Genomic DNA, 21,781 nt, shown 5'->3' on the forward strand with positions numbered 1-21,781 from the left:
TGTCTCCAACTAGGCCCTGTCGTAAAATGGGTAGAATGCCAGGCAGCCTACAGCTAGGCAGCTCCAACTCTGGCCTCTGTTGCCCAGAAGGCAAAAGGTGGGGCTCTTGTAAGACCTGAGCCCCTCGCCCCCATGTCTGGGTCCCATAGCATTTCGGTCCTTACTTCCTTGCAGTTCTCAGGGTGTGGCAGTTGTCTGTGTGCCTCGCTGAATGGCAGATCTCCTGTGGACCCGGCCCAGGCACCTCTGGCACCTAGCATACAGCCTGGCCCAGCACAGGTGCCCCATAGATGTTTGTACCATGAACGATACATTGAGCACCTACTGCATGCCAGGTACTGTGCCAGGCCCTGGAATAATTAACTTTGGCATGGCACTTTATGATGCACAAAGCTCCTCCCGGTCCCCTCAGGAGTCTGATTGTCTCAGATCAGGTATTTATTTCCCCATTTTCCAAACCAGGAAACTGAAGCTCAGGGAGAGGAGGGCTGTAGCCTCAGGTCACATCTGTCAGACAGGGAGGGGCAGAACCAGGCCCAGCCACTGCCCACTTCCTGCTCCCTGGGCCATGAGCACACCCTGGAGGCTGACAGCTATTTCTTTCCAACCCCTGTGAGTGAGAGAGAGAGCACCCTGGCTGGCAGGGAAGCCAGGCCAATAGAGAATCCATATCCCAGGAAGCAGGGCTCCTGGGGGCTGCAGTAGGCACCTGGCTCATCCTCAGGGCTCCACCCTGCAGGAGCAGGGGCCTCCTCTTCCACTACCAAGGACCTGGTGGTTGGGGACAATTGTCTGTGTCTGGGGTAAGTCAGAGGCAGGAGAACAAAGAGAACCCTTCCTGCCAATGTGACTCTGACCTTGAAAACCCTGTGGGGTTTCATTTACTCGAAAGAAAAAGGGAAGAGTTGGTTACTAGCTTCAAAGAGGGGCAGACCTCCTGCAGGCGGGCATTGAGGAAACCTTGGCTTTGTGAGTTATTGCTGCCAAATTTCTGCTTTTCAGTTTAACAAAAGTCCTGGGGATCACTGTCCACGGGCTGGGGAGGAATCCGGCCTTTTTTAGAAGGCAGGAAGGTGCCAGGATCACTGCTCTTACTTTGACTGGGCTCTAGGTGGCACAACTTTTGATGTAAAGATGAAATAACAATGGGGAGATCTGGATGCAGCCTGAAGGCTCACCCCAGTGTCTTGCTGCAGGTGTGCCCAGCTGTGGGACCAAGAACCCGGGAGTGAAGGGCATTGTTCCATCTCTGCTGTGGGAGTCTCTCAGGGAAGCAGCATAGCACTCAGGAAATCCTGGGCACCGTGAAGGACTGTGTATTTATTCTTTATTCCACAAACAATAAGCAAGTCCCTGCTGTGTGCCAACCACTGAGTGGGATCCTGGGAGGAGGTCTGATGTGTTGTGGGTCCTGCCATGTCCTGCCTGTTGTGACAGTCCACCACTGTAGTGGCACCTGTGGCCATCTAGAGAGTACACGTTCTGCTAAGGGGGGCAGCAGCCATTGCACCATGGCACTGGGCATTTGGTGGCAGGCCTTTGGATTTATAAGAGAAGCCAAAAATCTAGAGGTTTTTTTGTGACATTTTAAAATTTCACATCTTTAAATGTTGGCATTTGATTCAAAACTTAAAAATGTCAACACTGTGTGGGCTAAACAAAACATGAATGTTGACCAAATACAGCTCATACTCTTTAGTTAAAGACCTTTATCTTAAAGGTTGGATGAAACCCAGATGGGCAGAGGGCAATAGGCAAGGCCTTCCTGGGGAGGGGGCACCTGGACAGAGGAGTGGTGGTGGGAATCTGCCTGAGCATTTTCAGGGCAGTTGGGGACTGGGAAGCCATGGGCGGAACTGATGGGGCCCTGCCCAGTCATGAAAGCCTTGCATGCCCTGGACATGCAGATATGCTGCAGGCCTGACCCAGGCTGCCCTGAGAGCCTCCAGCTGTGTCCACCCCTCCAGCAGTGTTTACCCAACGTCACATAAATGAGGCTTTGGCCGGGCAAGAGCTCAGGGAAGAAGGGTCATGAGTATTTAAGAGAAACCTCCAGGACACATGATCCTGATCTCTAGGAAAGCTATGGAATGGGGGCTGTCGATCTCTCCAGTGTCCACACGTGCATGTGACCTCCCCTGCCATTTGCGTTTGCTCTCCTGCCAGCCAGCAGCTCCTTCAGGTTCTGGGCTGGACCAGGAGGGCCTTCGCAGGAACACCTAAACCCTTGAAACGGGTTCTTCCCTCCTCCTCCTCTTCCTGTTCCTCCCCTGCAGGGGTCTTGCATTCTTCAGAGGGTTTGAATGGCTCTGGCCAAAGCCTGTCTGGGTGTCTTCCTGTTCGGGGCCTACAGTTATGACTTCTCCCTTTTTCTCAGTTTCTCCCGCTATCTGCCACTCCCCCCTTGATCCACCTTTGAGTTTCTTCTAAATGATCACCTGCAGAAATGGTCCTTCAGATTGTCCCAGAGATTTGTCCAGGAAACTTTCATTGAGCCCCTGCTGTACGTAGGGTCTTGGGCCAGAGAGGTGACTGAAGCCCAGGGCTCCCACCGACTGGTGGAGTAGACAGCCACACAGACAGCCGGTGGGTCTGAAGAAGAAACTCGTGTGAATCATGGGGGGAGTGGCAGACAGGGGGAAGAAACAGAAAAAGGGAAGTTATGACTATAGGCCTACCTGGGAGACTGAGGCAGGAGGATCTTTTGAGCCCAGGAGTTCAAGTCTAGCCTGGGCAATATAATGAGACTATGTCTCAAAAAAAGATAAATTAAAAAAATTGCAAGTATAGAATACCAAATTCCAGGCACTAAGTAAGCAAAAAGTAACAAAACTTCTATGCCACTGCCACCATGGAATCTCTTCCCCCACCAAAAGCCACGGTGGACTGTTTGTAGGGGACTTTTTCTACAGACTTTTCTGTGGCCAATGAAATGATCTTATCTATGTCCCTGTGCCTGGAACAGGCCACCCAGCATACTCCTGCTTCCTTGGCCAGCAGAAGGGCTGAGGGAGCCTAGCTGCCACGGCCCAGAGCCCTCTCTCCCAGCACCCACAGCCTTTAGTCCCATAGCAGTGGGGCTGGGTGGCCCTCCATAGACTGAGTCTGTGGCTGTGGAAGGAAGAGGGCATGGTCTTTTCCCAGCAGTGCCACACAGACTCAGGCCATGGGCTGCCTCAGCCAGCAGAGGGGGAGGCAACAAGCAGGCTGGCTGGCTGAGGGCTTCGAGTGCACACAGGGCTCCCCCAAGGGACCCTCGGGATTGAGTTATTTCTGTTCTTGCTCACCCGTGCCTGGCCCTGGGGACAGAGACAGGAATCAGCTGCAGTCCCTGCCTCCCTGGAGGAGCTCCCAGTCAGGGGTGGGAGAGGTGCCTGCCACTCCTGATGAGACTGTCTCTACCTACGGTTCTCCCTGCTGCTCAGAACAGGGGACAGCCAGGAGCCAGGTCCAGGGAGGAGTGTGGCCTGGGCTCAGGGGAGCCCTGGAGGAAGCGGGTTGTAAGCTAAGATTGGGAGGAAGTCTCCCCACCCTGGTTTCACCTGATGGGGCTTGCAGCACCTCCTGCTCAGCAAGCAAGGAACTGGGTGGGAAAGAACTGACACCTGTGCAGTGCAGACACTTGGAGCTGTTGTTTCATTTAGAGTACAGTGTTTTCCCCATAGAGGCCTTGTGTGGATGAAGACACAGAGCTGGTTGAGGATTGGGCCTGGGGGCAGGGCGGAGAGGAGGGCGCATGGTGAAGATCTGTCTGCTTAGGCTGGGGAGCCCACTCGAGGTGGAGCACTGGCTTAAGGCACCTTGGCCCTGCCCATTGTGGCTGGGGGACCTTGATCAAGGTACTTCATCATCAGTCAAATGGGGCAGGGAGCCCTGCCTACTTCCCAGGGCTTCTCTGCAGGTCTGCCTGACAGTCTTTCTGCCTTGGGAGCAGCAGAGGCTGGGCCCATGTTGGGGATGATGAGGATGTTGATGGTAACGAGGATAGTGACAGGGACAACACGGGGGATTGTTTACTGAGGATTCCCTTGTGCTGGCGCTTGAGATGACACACCCTTGCTATGTGCTTTGTGTCCTGCCTTCACGGCTCCTCACTGGACCCTGCACTGAGCCCTAGACTTGTCTCTCCGTATTCACCCTTGCTCCCCTTTCAGTCTGTTCTCTGCCCAGGACTCACTTGTTATGACTCAGGTTCCTTCCTGTGGACCCTGAGTGGGCAGCACCTGACTACCTTTCCAGTTGCACTTCCCACACCCCTCCCCATTCCCTGCCCCAGGAGAGCTCCAGCACACATCTGTGTCCTTGTTCCCTCTTCCTGTCTTCCTGGAACATTCTTTGTCCAGATACCTGTGTGGCGTGCTCCCCCACTTCATTCAAGTGTTAATCCAACCACCCGGTCAAACACAGCCCCCTCCCACCCTCCAGTCTGGACCCAGCTCTGCATTTGTCCCCAGCTCTTGAATTCCTTTGATGTTATTACATACATCGTGTACTTTTCCCACACTAGACTGCACGCCACATGCGAGTAGAACATTTATGTCTTGTACCCTGATGTGTCTCTGGCACCTAGAATAGGGCCTGACAGAAAGTTGGTAAACGGACAAACATTTAATTGTACCCCATAATGTGGACACATTGCCGTCTACATTTTACAGATGGGGAAACTAGGCTCAGAGAAGATGTGGATTTACTAGCCCAAGGTCATACAGCTGCAGCGGGACAGAACCAGGATTTTAACCCAGCGTCTGTGGCTTCTGAGCCCTGTCTCAGCCAGTTAGACGGTCCCACCGTCCCAGAATCTAGGATGGACAGGAATGGGAGGGGGCCCAAAAAGGTGGGTAGGATTTTACCCTGGAGTTGAGGGGTAAGGCCAAGGAGGGGATGAACCATGGGGGTCTGAGAGGGCGAGGGGCAGGTCAGGGACTTCAGTGAGGGTCAGGACGGGGAACCCTTGCAAGACAGTCTCTGAGGAGAGCACCCCCGGCACCAGCCACTCCCAAAGACCAGCTGCCTCCAGGCTTCTTGTGCTGGCTCTGGTTCCTGGCACGATTTCTGTTTCCCAGAGGAGCTCAGGCCTGGCCCAGCTTCCCAGGGTGGAGAAACACATGGTGAGTGAGTATGTGTGTGTGCATGTGTGTATGTGTGTGTGTGTGTCCAGCCTTGCTGTTTGCGTTGCCGTCACGTCTTCTTAATCAGCCTATTTCTGGGAGCGATGACTTCATCTCCTGTGATTCTCGACATAGCCATTGTCAGGCATCCATGGAAAGATTGGGCCTGGCAGTGTCCATATTCCCCTAACGAGCCAGGTTAGGAGAGCCAGTTGGCGGGTCCTGGTCTGACCTGGCTCGGGGGCTTATGGTCAGGTCTGTCTCCAGGAGACTCCACTGCCCAGGGTCACCCTTAGATTTGGCCTCTGACCCTGGGGTACCCAATGCAGCAGATTCCAGCCATTGTTTCCTGTGTGCTTCCTCTGTGTATGCTCTGCTCTGGGCAGGGGGCAGGGGACAGTCACACCAATCCCTGCTTTCAGGGGCTCCTGCTGGCTGAGAATACAGATGGGTCAACAGACCTCACCTTAGAGGGTCTGTGCTTGAACAGAGAAGGGAGTGAGGACTCCACCAGGGCTCAAGGAAGGCACCACTGAGTTGGTTGCGCCACAGGGTGACGGTGAAGGTTCCCTTGAGGGAGGGAAAGGGCTGTGGGCACGCCAGATAGTTGGGTATCACTGGGCGCGGGCATGGGGCGGCTGTGTGTTGGGCCTGGAGAGTACAAGGAATAGAGGGGAAGGTAGCAGGAAGGCAGCAGGGTGTGGACTTGATCCTGAAGATAGCTGGGAAGGATTTTAAGAAGAGATGGGACCTAGATAGATCAGTGATTTTAGAAGCAAGTCCTTGGCCATGTGTAAGGGTAAATATGGAAGGGTATGACATTGGGAAATATGTACAGTATTTGATTTCTTGGCACACAACTCCTGAAATCCTTGGATTCTCTAAAGTGATGTCTACTTATATGCTAATGAGTTGACTGATAGCTGGCAGCCCCTAGGTGGCTTCAGAAAGGGGTCACAGAAAAGACCAAGGCAGGATTGAAGGGCTGGAACTTTCAGCCCACCCCATAGCCCCTGGTACAGAGAGAGAGGCTGAAGGGTAAGTTAGTCGCCAATGGCCAGTGCTTTAATCAATCATGCCTATGAAACGAAGATTTATAAAAACCCAAAAGGACAAGACTTGGGGAGCTTTCAGATAGCTGAATGCTTGGAGGTTCCTGGAGGGTGCCTAGGGAGGGCTTGGAAGCTCCACGCCCCTGCCCACGTACCTCTACCTGTGCATCTTTTCATCTGTATCCCTTTATAATAAACTGGCAAACAGAAGTAAATGTTTCCCTGAGTTCTGTAAGCTGTTGCAACAAATTGATCAAACCCAAAGAGAGGGTTATGGGAAACCCAGTTTACAGCCAGTCGATGGGAAGCACTGGTAAACCAACACAGGGCTTGCAATTGGCATCTGAAGGATGGGGGGATAGTCTTGGGGACTGAGTCCTCAACCTGTGGATCCGATACTGTCTCCAGGTAGATGGTGTCAGAATGGAACAAAATTAGAAGACATCTGGCTGGTGTCTGCTGCTCAACTGATCGCCTGCTTGGTGTGTGGGGACCACCCCTCCTGCCCGCACCACATCTGATGTTGGAAGTGCTCTGCTTTGTGAGAGTGTGAAAGGAGCGAGGAGAAACTTAGTTGGGTTTTTTCTACAGAACGTATCTGGGACGGGAGGAAGAAGCTGGCGACTGAGGGCTCAGCCCTGTATTCCCCTTTATCTTCAAGGGGAAGGATCTCTTTCCCCACCCTACTCCCTCATACTGTACTTCAGGAACTGGTGCCAAGGCCAGCCAAGCTCAACCAACTGCTAGGAGCTCAGGTCCCCACCCTGGAATGCTGGTGGGCTGGGGACAGGAGGTGGAGAGGAGTAGGGATGTGGGGTGGTCTCAAAAATATTTTGCTACACTTACTGCAGGCTTATGTATAGCTTTGCCTGGAGGCAGGGGGACAGTTGAATGAGTGCCAGCAGGATAAAGCGCTCTGAGGGGTGGTAACTTGTGTCCTGCTCTTGGCCTGGATGCTCATTATTCCCTCACCTCCATTCCCCATCTGGGGATCCCTCGGGACCCACCTTGGAGCAGAGACACTGATGTAACAGTTCAGGCTCCTGAGCTGCTCTGGCTGCGGTGCATCTGCTTCCCAGCGTTGTGGCCTCTAGCAGGTGACTTGCTCTGTCGTGAATTTTAGTTTCCCTTTCTGTCAGATGGGGACAAAAAGTGTAACCATTTCCTAGGATACTTGTGAGGATTAACGTGTTTTAAGAGGGAGGCTTAGCAGAGTGCCTACACATAGAGGTGCCAGCATGCCTTAGCATGGCAGTGGGGGTGTGGCAAGGGTGAGGGCAACTGTCTTCACCATAATTGCCAAGGCTCCCTTAGGATTCAAAAAGCCAGGGATCAGGGGAGTGAGGAGGTGTGATGGGGGGCCCAGCAGAAGAGCTTGATTGGCGGAGCAAGAAAGAGACTGGGCCCTCCTCTCCACCACTTTATGACCTCATCTTTCTGAGCCCAAAGAAATGGCGAGAAAAGGAATGTTGGGGGCCCCCATTGCAGGGGCAGGTGAGGAGCTAATGTATCTGTTAACACTTGTGTATTTCCTTTTCCCTCACAGCCGAGAATCAGCTGCTCTTGGGCAGGCATCCAGCAGGGAAATGCTTTGAAGGGAGCCTTCCCAAGCTGAGGGTAGCCAGGCTCTCCCACCTCCATCTCCTTCTCCCACACAGGGCTGTCTGCCTTCTCCCTTGTCCCTGAGCCACCACCCATCATCCTTTGCATGCTTTAACTGTTCCAGCTGCTCAGTGTTGTCTTTTTTTGTAAGAAAACAGTCCAGTTCAGCAAACATTTTATAAGCACCTGTTGTCTGCCTGGGTCTTTTTTGGGCTCAGGGCATACAGGGGATGGTTAAAGTATCAACCCAACTATCACAGGGGAGAATATTAGGGAATTGTTTTGAAAGATCTGAGCACAAAAGCAGTGATCCCAGGGCACGAGGCCCTGGGTTCTAGGCCCTTGTTCTCCTTTCTTCCCGTGGGACCTTGGACAATTTATGGTACCTCTCTGAATCTCAGTTTCTTCAACTCAAAACCCAGGTCAGTCTGTTGATGCCCCTGGTTCTAAGAGGCATGCTGTGATAAGTTTTGGAGTAACTTACCCTGTGGGCTCATCAGTTACAGAGGTCTCTGCGAACTCCAGTTTCAGGCCATAGTGAGAACAGCAGACCCCAGAGGGAGGAGTCTGATCGAAGTTTGAGTCCCATTCCACTGCAGCTTGCTAGTTGTGTGAATTTGGGCCTGTTCCTTAACTCAAAGACTGGGTTTCCTCAGATGTGAGGTAGGCATTGTGATATGCCGACAAATAGGGAACTCACGGGTCATATTAATGTTACTGAGATCCTCTTAGATACAGGGCCTGCTCCACGCCAAGAACACATCTCCAACCCTCCAGAGCTCCTTGTATCAGAGAGGGGCATTAGTGCCCAACTTCAGAGGAGCCAGTGAGGGTGGGGAGGACTGCAGCTGGCCCAGGAGCTCTAGAATGACTCTAGATGGGCTGGGAAGGGGCTCCTTGATTTCAACATGCACTAGTGTGGAATTCTATCTTGCTTTATGAAGAAAATGTTTGTTAATGATATTGATAGTGTAAATGAGATTTGGGGAGTGGGGACAGCCAGAGGAAAGGGTTATTTAAACACACTTCAAAGAACACCCTATTCCAGTATTTAAGCAGCAGCATTTGCATATGTAATAATTGTGCTAATTATAGGTGGCCTCATCTGTTAACAACAAGTTTGCCTGGTTGTGTTACATTATTGTAATCACCCAATTATAATTCTCTGGCATGCTTTTCACTAAAGATAACAACAACAATAGTAACAATGCCTGTCATTTTTTAGTCCTTTGCTCTGTGCCAGGCTTCCTCCCAGGTACTTGACAGTCATCAGCTCATTTAATCTTCACAACACCTCTGTATCCCAAAGATTCTTATCTCTTGTGTACAGAGGATGAAACTGAAGTACAGAGAGGTTAGGTAACCTTCCTGGGCTCACACAGCCAAGAGCCAAGGAGGAAATGCCAGCTCACAGGCTCTTTCCACCGGGTGGCACTACTTCTCTGGGGACACTTGACATGTGTTCTCACCCTTTATCTCTAAGTCTTCTCTTTCTCATTTGGTCCTCTCAGAAATCCTCATTTTGCTGAAGAGGAAGCTGAGACCCTAGGGGAGAATTTGGGGCTGGGCAGGAGGTGAGCCCAGGTCCCCTTAACTTTTAGGACAAAACCAGCCCCAGCATACCCACCTGCCTTCCTGCAGTAAGGGATGTGGGGGCAGCAGCCCCTCCATGTTCTCCTCTGAAGTTTTGAAGGAGTCCAGCCTTGGGGAGGAGGGTGCCCCTCACCTCTGCTATCAAGTGGGGTAGGCCTGGCCTCTCCATCAAAGAAATTATAAGTCAGTAAACAGGTGGGAGGACTCTAGCATGTCATTAATTGCTTTACATACGTTGTCATTAAATCAGAGGTAGTATATGGATGGCTGGTGGCCAGATGTATCCCACAGACAGGTTTCATTTGACCCGATGGGGTGGAAAGATTCTATTGTTTTGTTGGTTTAAAATCAGTTACCAACACTAAAACATTTACCTTAAATATTCACCTGAAAATCTAGATTTCTGGCTTCTTTTAAAACAGATGTGGCCTCAGTGGGCCTACATTCCTATAGGGCAAAGAATTGGTTTCTTCAGTTCACCTCAGACTCCTTTTCTCCCTGGAAGTCTCCTCCCAGCAACCCTGGGAGGTGTGTGGGTGTGTGTGGGGTTGTAGTGTTCCCCTTCTACAGATAAGGAGCCTGGGGCCCAGAGGAGACCGGCTGGGCCACTCCAAAAAGCTGTTGGTAAGGTCAGGACTTGAACCTCCATCCTCATCTCCACACTGTGTGGTTCTCACTCCACCTTGCTGCCTCCCAGCCATGTCCAACCCCCACGGCCACCAAAGAAAGAAAGAAAAACTTTTCACAGGCCTAATGACTCAAAAATAAACAACAGTAAGCCTGAAGAACTGTTCCTATCTCCCTCCTCTCCCTTTTCACCCTTCCCGAGGCCGGAGGGGACATGGGAAACCTATTCATTTAAACTCAATTATTTTCTCGAAGACAGAACAGAACTGAATTGGGTCAGCGGCTATATTTGCTGTGCTCAGCTGTTTTCCTGCAACAGCATCACCCACCGGGTCTGTTGCTGGGCCCTGCACTGCTAGGCTCACCAATTATAGCTCCATATTGGTAGCCATTCCTTGGCAAGCTTGGCTTAGGAAGAGAGGAGCCAGTGAATGGAACCTATCACCCTCTCCTTTTTCACCCAACAGGCTACAGGAGCAGGGTCCCTGGGCCAATGTAGGTCCAGGCTCTGGTCACCACCTCCAGGGACCTAGGCTTCAGGTATTAGACATTTAATGTCCAACACCCGTCTGTAGGGGAGGTACGTCTGCAGCAGAGTTTCTGCAGATGAGGAAACTAAGGCTTAGAGAAATGAAGTGCTTGTTGGAGAGGCAGACCTTAGAGTCAGACACAATTGCCTTTCTAGCTGTGTGACTGGGAGCAAAGAACCTGACTGCCTTGCTCCTCTGATCCCATCTGTGTAAAGGAGGCATAATTTGACATACCTCACAGGGCCGGGCTGTCCGGTTGTAGATGGGTTGCAGTGTATATGCCAGCAGCCTGCCCAGGGTTAACCCTCCTGGCAATGAGAAGTGTGCACGATGTGCCAGGCACAGAAGTTGGTGGGGACACAGATCTCTGAAGAAGGATATGCTTGGACATCCTCTTCTCCAGATACCTTTCTTGATTCCCTGCTCCCAAACTGGAAATGCTCCTGCAGTCTCTCTAGGCCCCCTGTTGGGCCAGGCCCTGCCCTGGACACGTTTCACCACGTCTTCTGGGCCCACAGCCTGGTATATATGTTTTTTGTTTGATCTTAATATTTGTGTACCTTCCCTTCTCTACTAAACTACCAGTTTCCTGAGGACAGACCTTGTTCACCTGTTTGGTTCCTGGTGACACTCCCTTCCCAGCTGGGTGGCCTTGGACTGGTGGTTTAACCCTGGTGCGCATGTTTTCACATCTGTAAAATGGGAACATTGATCTCTCCCTCTGGCATATGTCACGGTGAGGAGGTTAATACCACACGTGGCAGTATTGTGCCAGATGGCTGTACGGAATGGAGTCGAGAGAAACATTGGGAGGAAACCAAAGCAGAGGCTGCCCCTCTGCCATCCTTGAAGTAGGGAATATCTAAGGGAGTGGGGCATAGTGGTTATAAATGCTGTCTTGTTACAGAATTGCTGTCTGGTTACATGGGGAAGTGGGAACAGAGTGGTGGCCAATGGGCCTCTCCTTGTCTTCTCCAGCTTCTTGCTGTAGAGGGCTGGACTTGCCCCAAGAATGGACTGTTCTGGCTTCACAGTAATCTCAGATTGCTGGGGCTGGGGCTGGTTGGAACCTACCCACAACCACTGACCTCTAGGCACCCGGATTGCAGTACCTGGCGTTAGATCTCTTCTTTTGGCAGCCATGGGGTCTGGGTGTACAGCAGGATCTCCCTGCATTACCCCACAATATTATTGCTGGTCTCAGGGTTGGGGAGTGTTTAGGGAGACTTGAGTTCCCTGACCTTTCAGGAAGCATGCATGTGAACATAGGCATTGGACCTGGTGTAGACATGGTGTGGTGATGGCTGGGCCCTACTCTGGTGGGGTGGGAGCAGGACTTGGGGACTAAGTAGCAAATGACCTAGCCACAGACACAGAAATGGCTCTGGTGGGAGTTCAGCTAGTGGCACTGGACTCTCTGGGGGCCAGGGCTGAGGGCACTGCCCAGGTTGATCCCGGCGTCTTGTACAGTAGAACCAGCAGTCACAGGCTCATAAACTGTAACCGTCCTCTTTCTGTTGCCTCTTGGTAGCATTCAACCCCTGGCACACTGTGCTGGGTGTTGCCTAGCACTTGGCACTGTGACAACCAAGAAAGAAAAATGCTGACCATGTCTCACTGCTTGTTCGAGTAAATTTACTCTATATTTTTTAGAGATGTCGCATGGGTGGGAATTTACTCCCACTAAATGTTTTGATGGAAACATTACATTTTTGGAGTGAACATGTGTCAACATCACTGTGGGGAAAAGGTTCCAGGATTCTCTGCCAGCCGAAGTCATCGCCATAAGACACTGGTTGGGGGCCTGGCAGGTGGAGATGATGTGACCGGGCTGGTAGTGGGGCAGAGGTAGCCAGACGGCGGGAGTCCAGCTGGCTGGTCTGGAGGGAGAAGGGGGTCTGAGCTAGGTGAACTGAATAGGTGGTGAAGAGGAAGGGAGTGGGGAGGCTGTGGGCTGACGATGTAAATTAACCACCCACACAGCTCAAAACTAGGTGAGGGGGAGCTTGAGGGGGCAGGAACAGCGAGCAGAGGCTCTGAAGTGTTGAACACTGGTAACTCAGACCCGAGGGACAGTCTGGGGCCAGATGTTGAGGGTCCTAGAATCCCAGCTCCCACTAGTAACTAGCGGTGTGAGCTTGGGCAATTTTTCCAAGCTTTCTGTGCTTCTGCTTCATTTTTACTAAAAGGTAGCATGGATACCCACAGCTTATGGCTCTTTGGAGAATTAAAGGAGATAATGTCTATAAAACACATAGCAGGTGCCAGGACACATTTGCTCTTTGTTAGTGATGATAAAGCCACGCAAGTATAGATGTGCTCACATAAATTAACAGCTGGTGTACTGAAACTACTTCCTGAGTTGGCCCTCAATCTAATACCAAGTTTGTTTTCTCACATTCAGCTAAGTACAACTGGTCCCTTCAGAAGCCCTTGTGGTCTCTTGTACTTTGTGGTACAACTGTGGTCTCTTCAAAAGCCCTTGTTCATGAACAGCCAGGCCCTGGGCTGACTTTGCCACAGGGTGGGCATCCCTCTCCGGCCTTGTACCTGTTTGTGTCCTACAGATGGATTCTGAGGCAGTTGGTGGGTTTTAGCAGCACCCTCCTTTAGAAAGAGCCTCTGTCGTCTGCTCAGCCTCTAGAAAGAAAAGATGTTTCCTCTCCCAGGATTTATACATCTCTCCCCACGGGATGTACAGGCATTGCCTGGAGGTATTCCTTGACAGTCGTGGCCCAAACTCTTGTCACTCAAAGAAATGGAAAGCTTTTTGAGGGGGAAGGGTTCCAGACTTCCCCAGAGAGCCTAGCCCAGTTGCTGAGGACATCTTCAGATATGAAAGAAGATAAGACAGGAGCATCTTGAGCTCTTTAGAGAAGACTGCCTGCAGTGTGTGTGTCTCCATCACTCATATATGGAGTCCCCTAGGCCCTGAGAACCAGAGATGAACAGACCCCAAGGAAGGCCTGGCAGGGTAGGCAGTAGTAGCCAGGAGAGGGGAGTCAGACCAGGAATTCAGGCAGAGAGAGGGAGAGATTGTGCACTTTCCTGTGCCTGGGGCCACTGGGCAGGCTTCCCTCAGGTGGGGGCAGTTGAGCTGGGCCTTGAAAGGTGAATGAAAATTAGAAATGGGGGCAGGAGGGGAACCTCGTGGAAGCAAGGGTGTGACTGTGAGAAAGGCAGGGCATGCATGGGGAAGGGTAAAAAAGGAGGCAGGCCTTGTGACTATTCCCTGTGATAAGCTTCAGGTATAAAGGTGAGGAGTGTGCAGGGACAGGTAGGACCTACTGATGGGCGAGGCCCAAGGCTCTGGGCTGCTTCTGTGGCCGTGGGAGATGCTGAAACCAGGAGTGACTGGATCAGGGCAGCCTCTGAAATTCCCCCAACTACACATGGCCAGGAATGGTCACTGTGTACTCTGTACTTTTATGTGTTACTCAAGATGTTGCTGAAAGGAGCCTGCAAGCGGTTATGCAGACCTCTGAGCAGGGGCTAGGAAGGAGGGCACAGAGGAAGTGATGGCAGACAGCTGGTGAGGGTAGGAGACCCACTGGAGATGGACATATCCTGACCCTCAGATGCAGGCTCATTTCTTGTTAGCGCGTGACTCCTTCCTGTGAGAGCTGTCATGCAGAGGCAAAGGCCCTGTTATAGGGCCCTGTGTTCATATAGCAAGATATTTTAACAGTGTGGATGAATCATCAGGGGATGGCTTCTTGCCTGAGGGAAATCTAGGAGGGCTTCCAGGAGGAAGGAGTATTCAGATTAAGGAGGGAAACAAGAGGGGACTAGTAAAAGGTGCAAAAACAGTTGTCTAGGCGTGAGGCACACTTTCAGATGTAGTTGGGTGAACTTGAGCAAATGACTTAGCTATTCCAGACTTGATTTCATCTATAAAGTGGTCGCAGTATCTGCCTTGCCTGTTTGTTGCCATGATTATGAAATCAGTGGGAGCAGACCTGGCTTGGAGCCTGCACCCTGGAGGGAGGTGATGCTCAGAGGATGCACTCTGCTTTCACCTTCCTTGTTGGCTTGGCTGCTCTGGAGCCAAAGTGGGCTTCTCTGGCCGCAGGACCTCTCTGAGACTCTATCTTCACCTTTCCCCCACTAGGAAATTTTATTAAGACATTGGATAAACAGATGACAGCTCTGAGGGAAAACTCAGAAGGAAGGGGACAGGACACTGTAAGTGCTCTTCTGGCTGGGAGCCTTTTAGGCAGTAGGGGGAGCTGGATAGCTCTTTTGGCTTTGGAGGTGTGGACAGATGCAAATGTGGGCAGACGGGTGGTGTTGGATCGCCTGGCCTGTGTGCACAGCAGAACTGAGCCTGGAGCCTAGGGCCCAGCAGGGGATGGAATGAGTCAGGGACCTTTCAGGCTGGGGGCTGCTGATGGGGTCACAGTAAAACCTCTTCACCAGTCCTGCAATAACCCCAGATGGTATCCTGCCTGCCTGTACACAGTAGGTGCCTGACACAGCCTGCAGCTTAGTAGGAGCTCAGTAGTTGTTTGCTGAAACACCGGAGCAGGCTGCAACTGCCAAGGACTGGCCTGGGGTCTGTGATGCCTTAGGGTGGAGGATGGGAGGAGCTGGGCAGGACCTAGGTAGGACTCCAGGGGGTGGCTCTTGTTCTTCCACTGTCTTCTGTTCATATTTACATCAGGAGGCTGTGCAGCCTCGGGTTCCTGGCCTCAGCTGGATTAGCACTTCTAGCTGGTGGCTGTAAGAAGGAGGTGTGACAGTATGATACCCTGCATGTGGTAGAGACTCAGTAAGTGGATACCATTGCGGTGGCTTCTCTAGTGGGGTGGGAAAAAGGGTGACCCCAGGCAAAAATACCTGGTTGGCTGGGTGTGCCCTTCCCCTAGGGGTTTTTGTTTCGGTGAGGGCCTGGTAAGTGACCCAAGGATGAATCTCCAGGCCAGCAGGTGGGGCAGGGGTTTGTCTGCCCACAGGCTTCTGGGCGCACTCAGGAACCTGGGCAGCTTACACAGCTCACCAGCCTGTCGTCTCCACCAGCCTGTCGTCTCCTTCGCTGCACTCGACCTTTCCCTTCTGTCCTGCTGGACTAGCCGGGTGCTTTCCAGAAGAGAAAACCCGGGACTGCTTCCTGGGAACCCAGTGCCCTTCCCATCTTAGGCTGTCTAGTTCCAAGTCGGGGTGGGGAGTCGGGTTAGGGGATCATGGTAGGCAAACCCCTGGCCTTGTCTGGACCTCAGTTGTGTTCACTTGTTAAAATGTTTGAATGGAAATGTGGGGAAGGGAGAGCCTTTGCCTTGTTTGGGTCTCTGGGCTGTGCTGGTCTAAGCCCAACGAATCCAGGGTAGGGCCAGCGGGACCGAACTGGAATGCGCCGCCGGAGCCAGGCCGCGGGTGAGTGAGGGACTGGCGGGGCCGGTGGGGACCCAGACTCGCACGAAGGTGGGGAAGGGGTTGCAAGGCAGAGGCCCGCGAATCCCCGCACCGGGGCCTGCGCATCCGCCTCCCCCCGCCGCGTGCCCAATGCGCAGCGGCAGGTCGCTAGCGGGAAGTTCCTGCAGCTGGGGGCAGCTGGCCGCGGAATGCTGGGAAGGGCTGGGCCTGCTGCTGTGGGGTGGGTGGGCGGGCCTAGGCTGGGGCTGGGGCCGGGCCGGCCGCTTCCGGGCTGGACAGGGTTTGGGGCGTGGCGCAGCCCGACATTAGTCCGGAATGCTCTTCGAGCGGTGCTCGGGTGAGGTTACCTTGGCGCGCCCCCAAATCTTTTGGTTCCCCTGCTCCTGCCTTCCACCGCTCTGGCTGACCTGGCTCAGACCAGCTTGAAAAATGCATTCATTCAGTACATCTGTCAGGTGCCTACTTTGTGCCAGGCTCTGGTTGGAGGTGTGCTGGGCTTACCTGGGCGTGCAGGTCCCTGTTCTCGTGGACCGGACATTTTCATGGTGGGTAAAAGACAGAAACAAACAAGATGACTTAAGGGTAGTTCTGTGGAGAAAATGAAGCAGGGTGGTAACTGGGGAGATGGTAGTTGCCCCTTTAGCTAAGAGATCAGGGAAGGCCTCTTCCTGGGACGGGACTTTGGGTCTGAGACCAAAACGAGGAACCATCGTTGCCCAGGGAATGGCAAATACAAAGGCCCAGAGGCGGGGCTTGGGGCAGGAGATGACCTTGGGCGGAGTCAGCATTTTAGGGGAGGAGCCTCTCGGGACGGCTCCTCCCTCTTTCCTGACCCAGAGCTCTGTGCTCAGGCCTGCACCCTGCCCAGAGGCCCTTGGAGGGAGACTTGCCGTGGCTGGAAGCCATAGTTTGCTTTCAGGAGTATTTCTCATCTTCTTGGATGTGGAGGTTGTGCCATGTGGTTACCTGTATGGAAGACTGTAATTTTCCACTTGATTCCTGAAGGACACGGAAACCTTTAGATGTTGTCATCACTGTGTTTATTTAAGTCATTTTTGAAAGTTCAGCTTGGAAGACACAGATTCAGCACGTGCCTTTCGGGAAGGGCAAGCCCTCCTAGGCTCACCTCTTAGATGCCGGCCCGGCTGAGAGTCCTCCTAATCTGTCTAGAATAGGTGCCTGGGTGAGCACCGCCCTTGGGAATGGGCCTCTGTGGCCTTGGACTTCTTAGTGACAACTTCGGCAAGATCCTGGGCTGGGCCGGAGGGGCTGCTCACTGGAGACCTGGTCATCTTCGGAAGCCAGATCTGGCTCCAGAGCCTCAGGGGTTGCAAGTGCCCAGAATCAGGTCAGCAGAGAGGCCTGCGCTCCCACCACAAAGGTCTGTTTGAAGTTCTGTGAGAGGGAGGACAGACACCACAAGGAAACTTCCTCCCGGGTGGGTGGGTCTCCAGCCTGGTGTGGGGTCAGACAGGCTTTGGATGGGGGTGGGTTGGGCTGGAGGGTGAGGAGCTGTTTCTCCAACAAGGCCTGGTCCCAGAACTGAGTCCTCAGTGGACAGGGCTTGTTGGTGTGCTGTGCAAGTGCAAGGCTTGGGGGACTGAATGGGGGACTCCCTCGGACATGGGAGGAAGAGTGAAGGTGGGGACTGGGGTTGCTAAACTGGCTCCTCCAGGGAAGCAAGCCCTGCCCTCCTGGAGCTTCCAGCCTTTAGGTGGGGAGGTGGGCTGGGGAGAAGCTTTAGGGTGCAGCTCAGAGAAGGCCAAGCAGGCAAGGTTGTGGGGCACCTGAATGGTGGGCGTCCAGCAGCCTGGCTGTTGACCTAGGCTCAGGGAACCAGCATTTGGTTAGGTGGGCTATGAGGAATGGGCCTTGACCCTAGGCTGCGGAGCTAATGAGGGCCTTTAGCCAGAAGCTGCCAGCACAGGTGAGGGGGAAACTGCCGGTGCCCCTGTGCCCTCACACTCTCCCAGCCCTGCCTCTCCAAGACAGATTTAACAATCCACGTCTGTCTCTCTCTCTCTCTCGCAGTTAGTATTGCAGGAGAGAAGCTTTACTTCTGAAACTTTTATTGATCCAGACACTAATAAAAAGTAAAGGTTTTTTTTTTTCTTCTTTTCTGCCAGAGCAAAGAATATCAGAGCCCTAAAACACAAATTTGTTTTCCTCCTCCCTAGATCTGGGAGGGAGGTGTAGGTTGGCCTTGTTCAGATCTAGCCTCTTCAAGAAGCCTCCCTAACTCCTCAGGCCTGCAGTCATCCACCTGTTCCCCAGCAGTTAAACGAAACTGCCACATGTGCCTCTGTCTGACCCCAGAAGGCTGGGGTGTCACAGAAGCTTTCCTTCCCACCTGAGGCCCCCAGGGGTAGGGAGAGACGCCATGGGAGGCATTCAGGACCAGGCTCTTGATTTCATGTATGTCTCTCAGGGTTTGGGGTTTGGTTCTTTGGCTGCCCTGGTCTTTGTTTTTGCATCTTGATTTCATCAGGACTTACTGAGCTCTTGCACCGTGTCAGACCCTCTCTTAAGACACAGAAATACAACACATAGAGCTTGGCTACACACAGCTTACCTTGTGACAGGAGAGGCAGATAATAAATAAGCGGAGGAAAAAAGTGATTCCCGATCGAGTGAAGTTTCCCTACTGAAATGTGAGCCAGGGATTTCTGTCTGCTTTGTTCAGCACCTGTCTTCCCAGTGCCTAAATAGTGCTTGGCACATCGTTTGCACTTAAATATTTGCTAGCTACATGAGCAAGATGCTATGAAGGAAACAAACCAAGTGTTCCACCGGGGAGTAACGGTGGCAGGGCAGGACCTGTGTAGATGGAGCAGTCAGGGAAGGATTGAGTTGCAGAAGATGCCAGAAGCCCGCCAATTTGCTGTTTGAGTGTGTTGGAGCAAGAACTCCTAGCCTAGGGAGCAGTAAGTACAGCCCTTGAGCAGGAAACAGACTTTGGTGTGTGTGGTGGGGGGCGTTGGGTGTTGCTGGATGAGGTCAGAGAGTAGGTAGGTCACGATTGCCAACGTCTTTCACCTGGGGAGCAGTTCACATTTATTCAGTGCAGTGGGGAATAATTGAAGGCTTTTAAGGTGAGGAGTTCAGTAATCTGATTTGCATTTCTGAAGGGTCCCTCTGACCCCTGGTAGGGGTAGGGGGAAGCCCAGTGGTTTGGGAGGCTGCCTGGACAACAGGCTGCCTGGGGAAGATGGAGAGGAGTAAACAGGGATGAGGGATTTCAGAGGAGGTAGCAGGAGGATTTGTGTTGGATTGGATTCTGAAGGCCAGGGAAAGGAAGGGCTCCTGGCTTTGCTACTGAGGCTCCACGCTGGACATTTCAGATGTGAAGTTCCGTGAGATGCCCTGGAGGTGCTGTCAGGCCGGCATGGAGATGCATGGGTCCGGAGCTCAGAGGAGGGGAGGGCTGGGAATACACTTTGGAGTCATGAGCATGCTGGAGGTATTTAGAGCTATGGGAGTGGATACAATCACCAAAGGAAAGTGTTGTGCTAAGGAAGAGTGTCTCCGAAACAGGCCTGAGGAACTCCAGCACCCGGAGGAAAGGAGGTGAGGTGCTAGAAGCCTGTGAGAACAGAGGAAACCTGGAGCACGGTGGCCTGGGTTCAGGGGATAGTAAGGCACAGAAACTGGTTAACTTTGGCAACCTGAAGGCCTTTGGCATCCTCAAGGAGACCCAGTGGTGTCGGAACAGACAGGTGTGTTGAGTAGGAAAAGGAGTTGAGAAGGTGGCGGGGGCAGCAGTGAGCAGAGAAGTGCGTGAGGACCCAGCCAGCCCAGGATGCTGAGGAGGGGAGGGCCGGAGTGGGGCCTGAGTGTTCTCTGTCCACGGCGTGGGTTTACCAGCAGCTGACCCAGGGCATCTCAGCCTGGAGATTCTGATTCCGGAGCGCCGATAGGCTCCCCCCAGTGATCTTTCCCAGCTCCCTCAGCCCTCTCCACCTACTCTGGAAAGCTCACTGACTGTGCCGTGTCACGTTTTTGGACTCAACACTGAGTCTGTTGACCCTGGTTCCCCTGTCAACCCCTTTCCTTACCCCACTCTCTGTGGGTCCACGCAGAGTATCCTGGAACCTGCCTTACCTCAAGTGTCTTTCCCAGAGCAGAGCTAGACTTCCTTTACACCAAAGGCATTTCTCTGGAAGGCTTCTTTATGTGTTTGGCTTCTGGAGAAGTTTGAGATTTTTTTCACAATATTTTGGTGGCCAGGAACACTAACCCTCACCCCCAACAACCCTGCCCCAGGACTTTGCTGGCTCTGGGGAGGGTTTAGAATGCATCGGCTTGAGGGTGCAAGGTTGGCACACATAGCTGGAGATAACCTAATGTCTGCTGGACCCCTGGTGGGTTTCAGTGTCTGTTGAATGAATGGCACGCAGATATTTGAGTTTTGGGTTCCCAATTGCTTTGTTAAATGCTTTTCCTGGTTAACCAATGTTTTTACATCTGTTATCTGCAGGGAATAGTGTATTACCTCATTTTATACATGAGGAAACTGAGACTCAGGAAAGTAAAAGGACTTGTCCAGGGTTCCACAGTTGCTAAATGACACGACCAGAATTGCAGCCTGGGCCTGCCAAATACCCAAATCGGGCCTCTCCTTACTGACTAATCCTGGGGGTGAGGTATACCGTAAGCAGGGAGGTTAAGGCACCCAGGTCTCCTACTGCCTCTCAGGAATAGTGGCCAGATGTTCTGCCAGGGCTCCAAGGCATTCCTCCTGCCTCCCACCCACCCATTTCCTCTGATGCTGGACACCTACTCCTCTCCCCACATGCACACCAGATGCATTTGGCTCCAGGAAGATAGGATGAGCCTTGAACCTTGTCAAGTCTTGGGGATGCTTTCGGCAAAGCCTCTAGCTTCTGTGGAGGCTGTTTCTGCAGGAGGCATGTAGGGTGGCCCTATGGCTGATGCAGAACTCCCCATAGGTAAGGTGAGCTCAGCAGGATCACATGCCATGACCACATGTGAGCAGTGGAAGACAAACCCAGAGAGGTCTGGAGGCGAAGCCTTGTGCTTATGCTACCTCCTGACAGCCTGTGTGGCTTTGGGTTCTTGCTTCCCTCTTGCTCTGCCCCTCCTACCCAGCAGACGTGCTTAGCCTGGGCCTGGGCAGCCAAGGCAGGCTGTTTTCAGGCCTCAAAGGATTTGGGCCACAGCCCAGCCTTTCTCAGTATTTCTCACCTTCTGTCCTTGTCTTCTTGTGGGACGGAGCAGGGATCTGGGAGGTAGCAGATGGGGGGTCCTGCCTGGAAATCACTGAGGGTCAGAAACAGGCTGAGAGAAAGAAATGACTCAGCCACAGTTACTGCCCAAGAGGCTAGTTTCCTATTTGTGCCTTCAGCTATCCTGGGGCTGCTTCCTTCACCCCAGCTGAAAGCAGGCCTTTGTTACGCGCTCACTCTCAGCCAGGCTTTGTTCTGTATCCTCTCAGCAATCCTATGAGGTAAATGCTATTATGTCCATTTTCCAGAGGAGGAAACTGAGAGAGGCCCAGAGAGGTGACTTAACCTGTCCAAGACCACACAGGTTACAAGTGGCAGAGTCCAGGTTTGAACACAGCCTGGCCTCAGAGCTCATCTTCTTTACCATCAGGCTGCACGTCCTGAAACTTATTTGACTTCCAGGCATCATAGAAACAGAGTGAGGGCACTACATCTTTGAATGACTTGGCCCCTGTGGAGTTGGGCCTAAAGCAGCCTCCTGGCCTTGGCTTTTCTGACCGAAGATAGCCACACTGGGCAGGGCATGGTGGCTCACACCTTTAATCCCAGCACTTTGGGGGAGGCCAAGGTGGGTGGATCACCTGAGGTCAGGAGTTCGAAACCAGCCTGACCAACATGGTGATCCGTCTCTACTAAAAAAGTATACAAAA

General features: G+C 52.6%; 1 protein-coding gene across 10 annotated transcripts in view; it reads left to right on the forward strand.

Annotated features, from left to right (window-relative positions):
• DAB2IP (DAB2 interacting protein) overlaps positions 1 to 21,781 on the forward strand; it is a 216,341-nt gene that overhangs the window by 151,647 nt on the left and 42,913 nt on the right. Inside the window, exon 1 of one of the 10 annotated variants that reach the window (XM_021927194.2) lies at positions 16,169 to 16,430. The exons of 8 other annotated variants lie outside the window; for them this stretch is intronic. In XM_021927194.2, coding sequence (XP_021782886.2) covers positions 16,315 to 16,430 — 116 coding nt within the window. In that variant the 5' untranslated portion in view covers positions 16,169 to 16,314. Of the gene's footprint in view, positions 1 to 16,168; positions 17,267 to 21,781 lie in introns of those variants that run through there. One more of the 10 variants, XM_021927199.2, reaches the window with a different exon arrangement.

The sequence above is a fragment of the Papio anubis genome, chromosome 13, assembly GCF_008728515.1.
Source record: "Papio anubis isolate 15944 chromosome 13, Panubis1.0, whole genome shotgun sequence".
Lineage (NCBI taxonomy): Eukaryota > Metazoa > Chordata > Mammalia > Primates > Cercopithecidae > Papio > Papio anubis.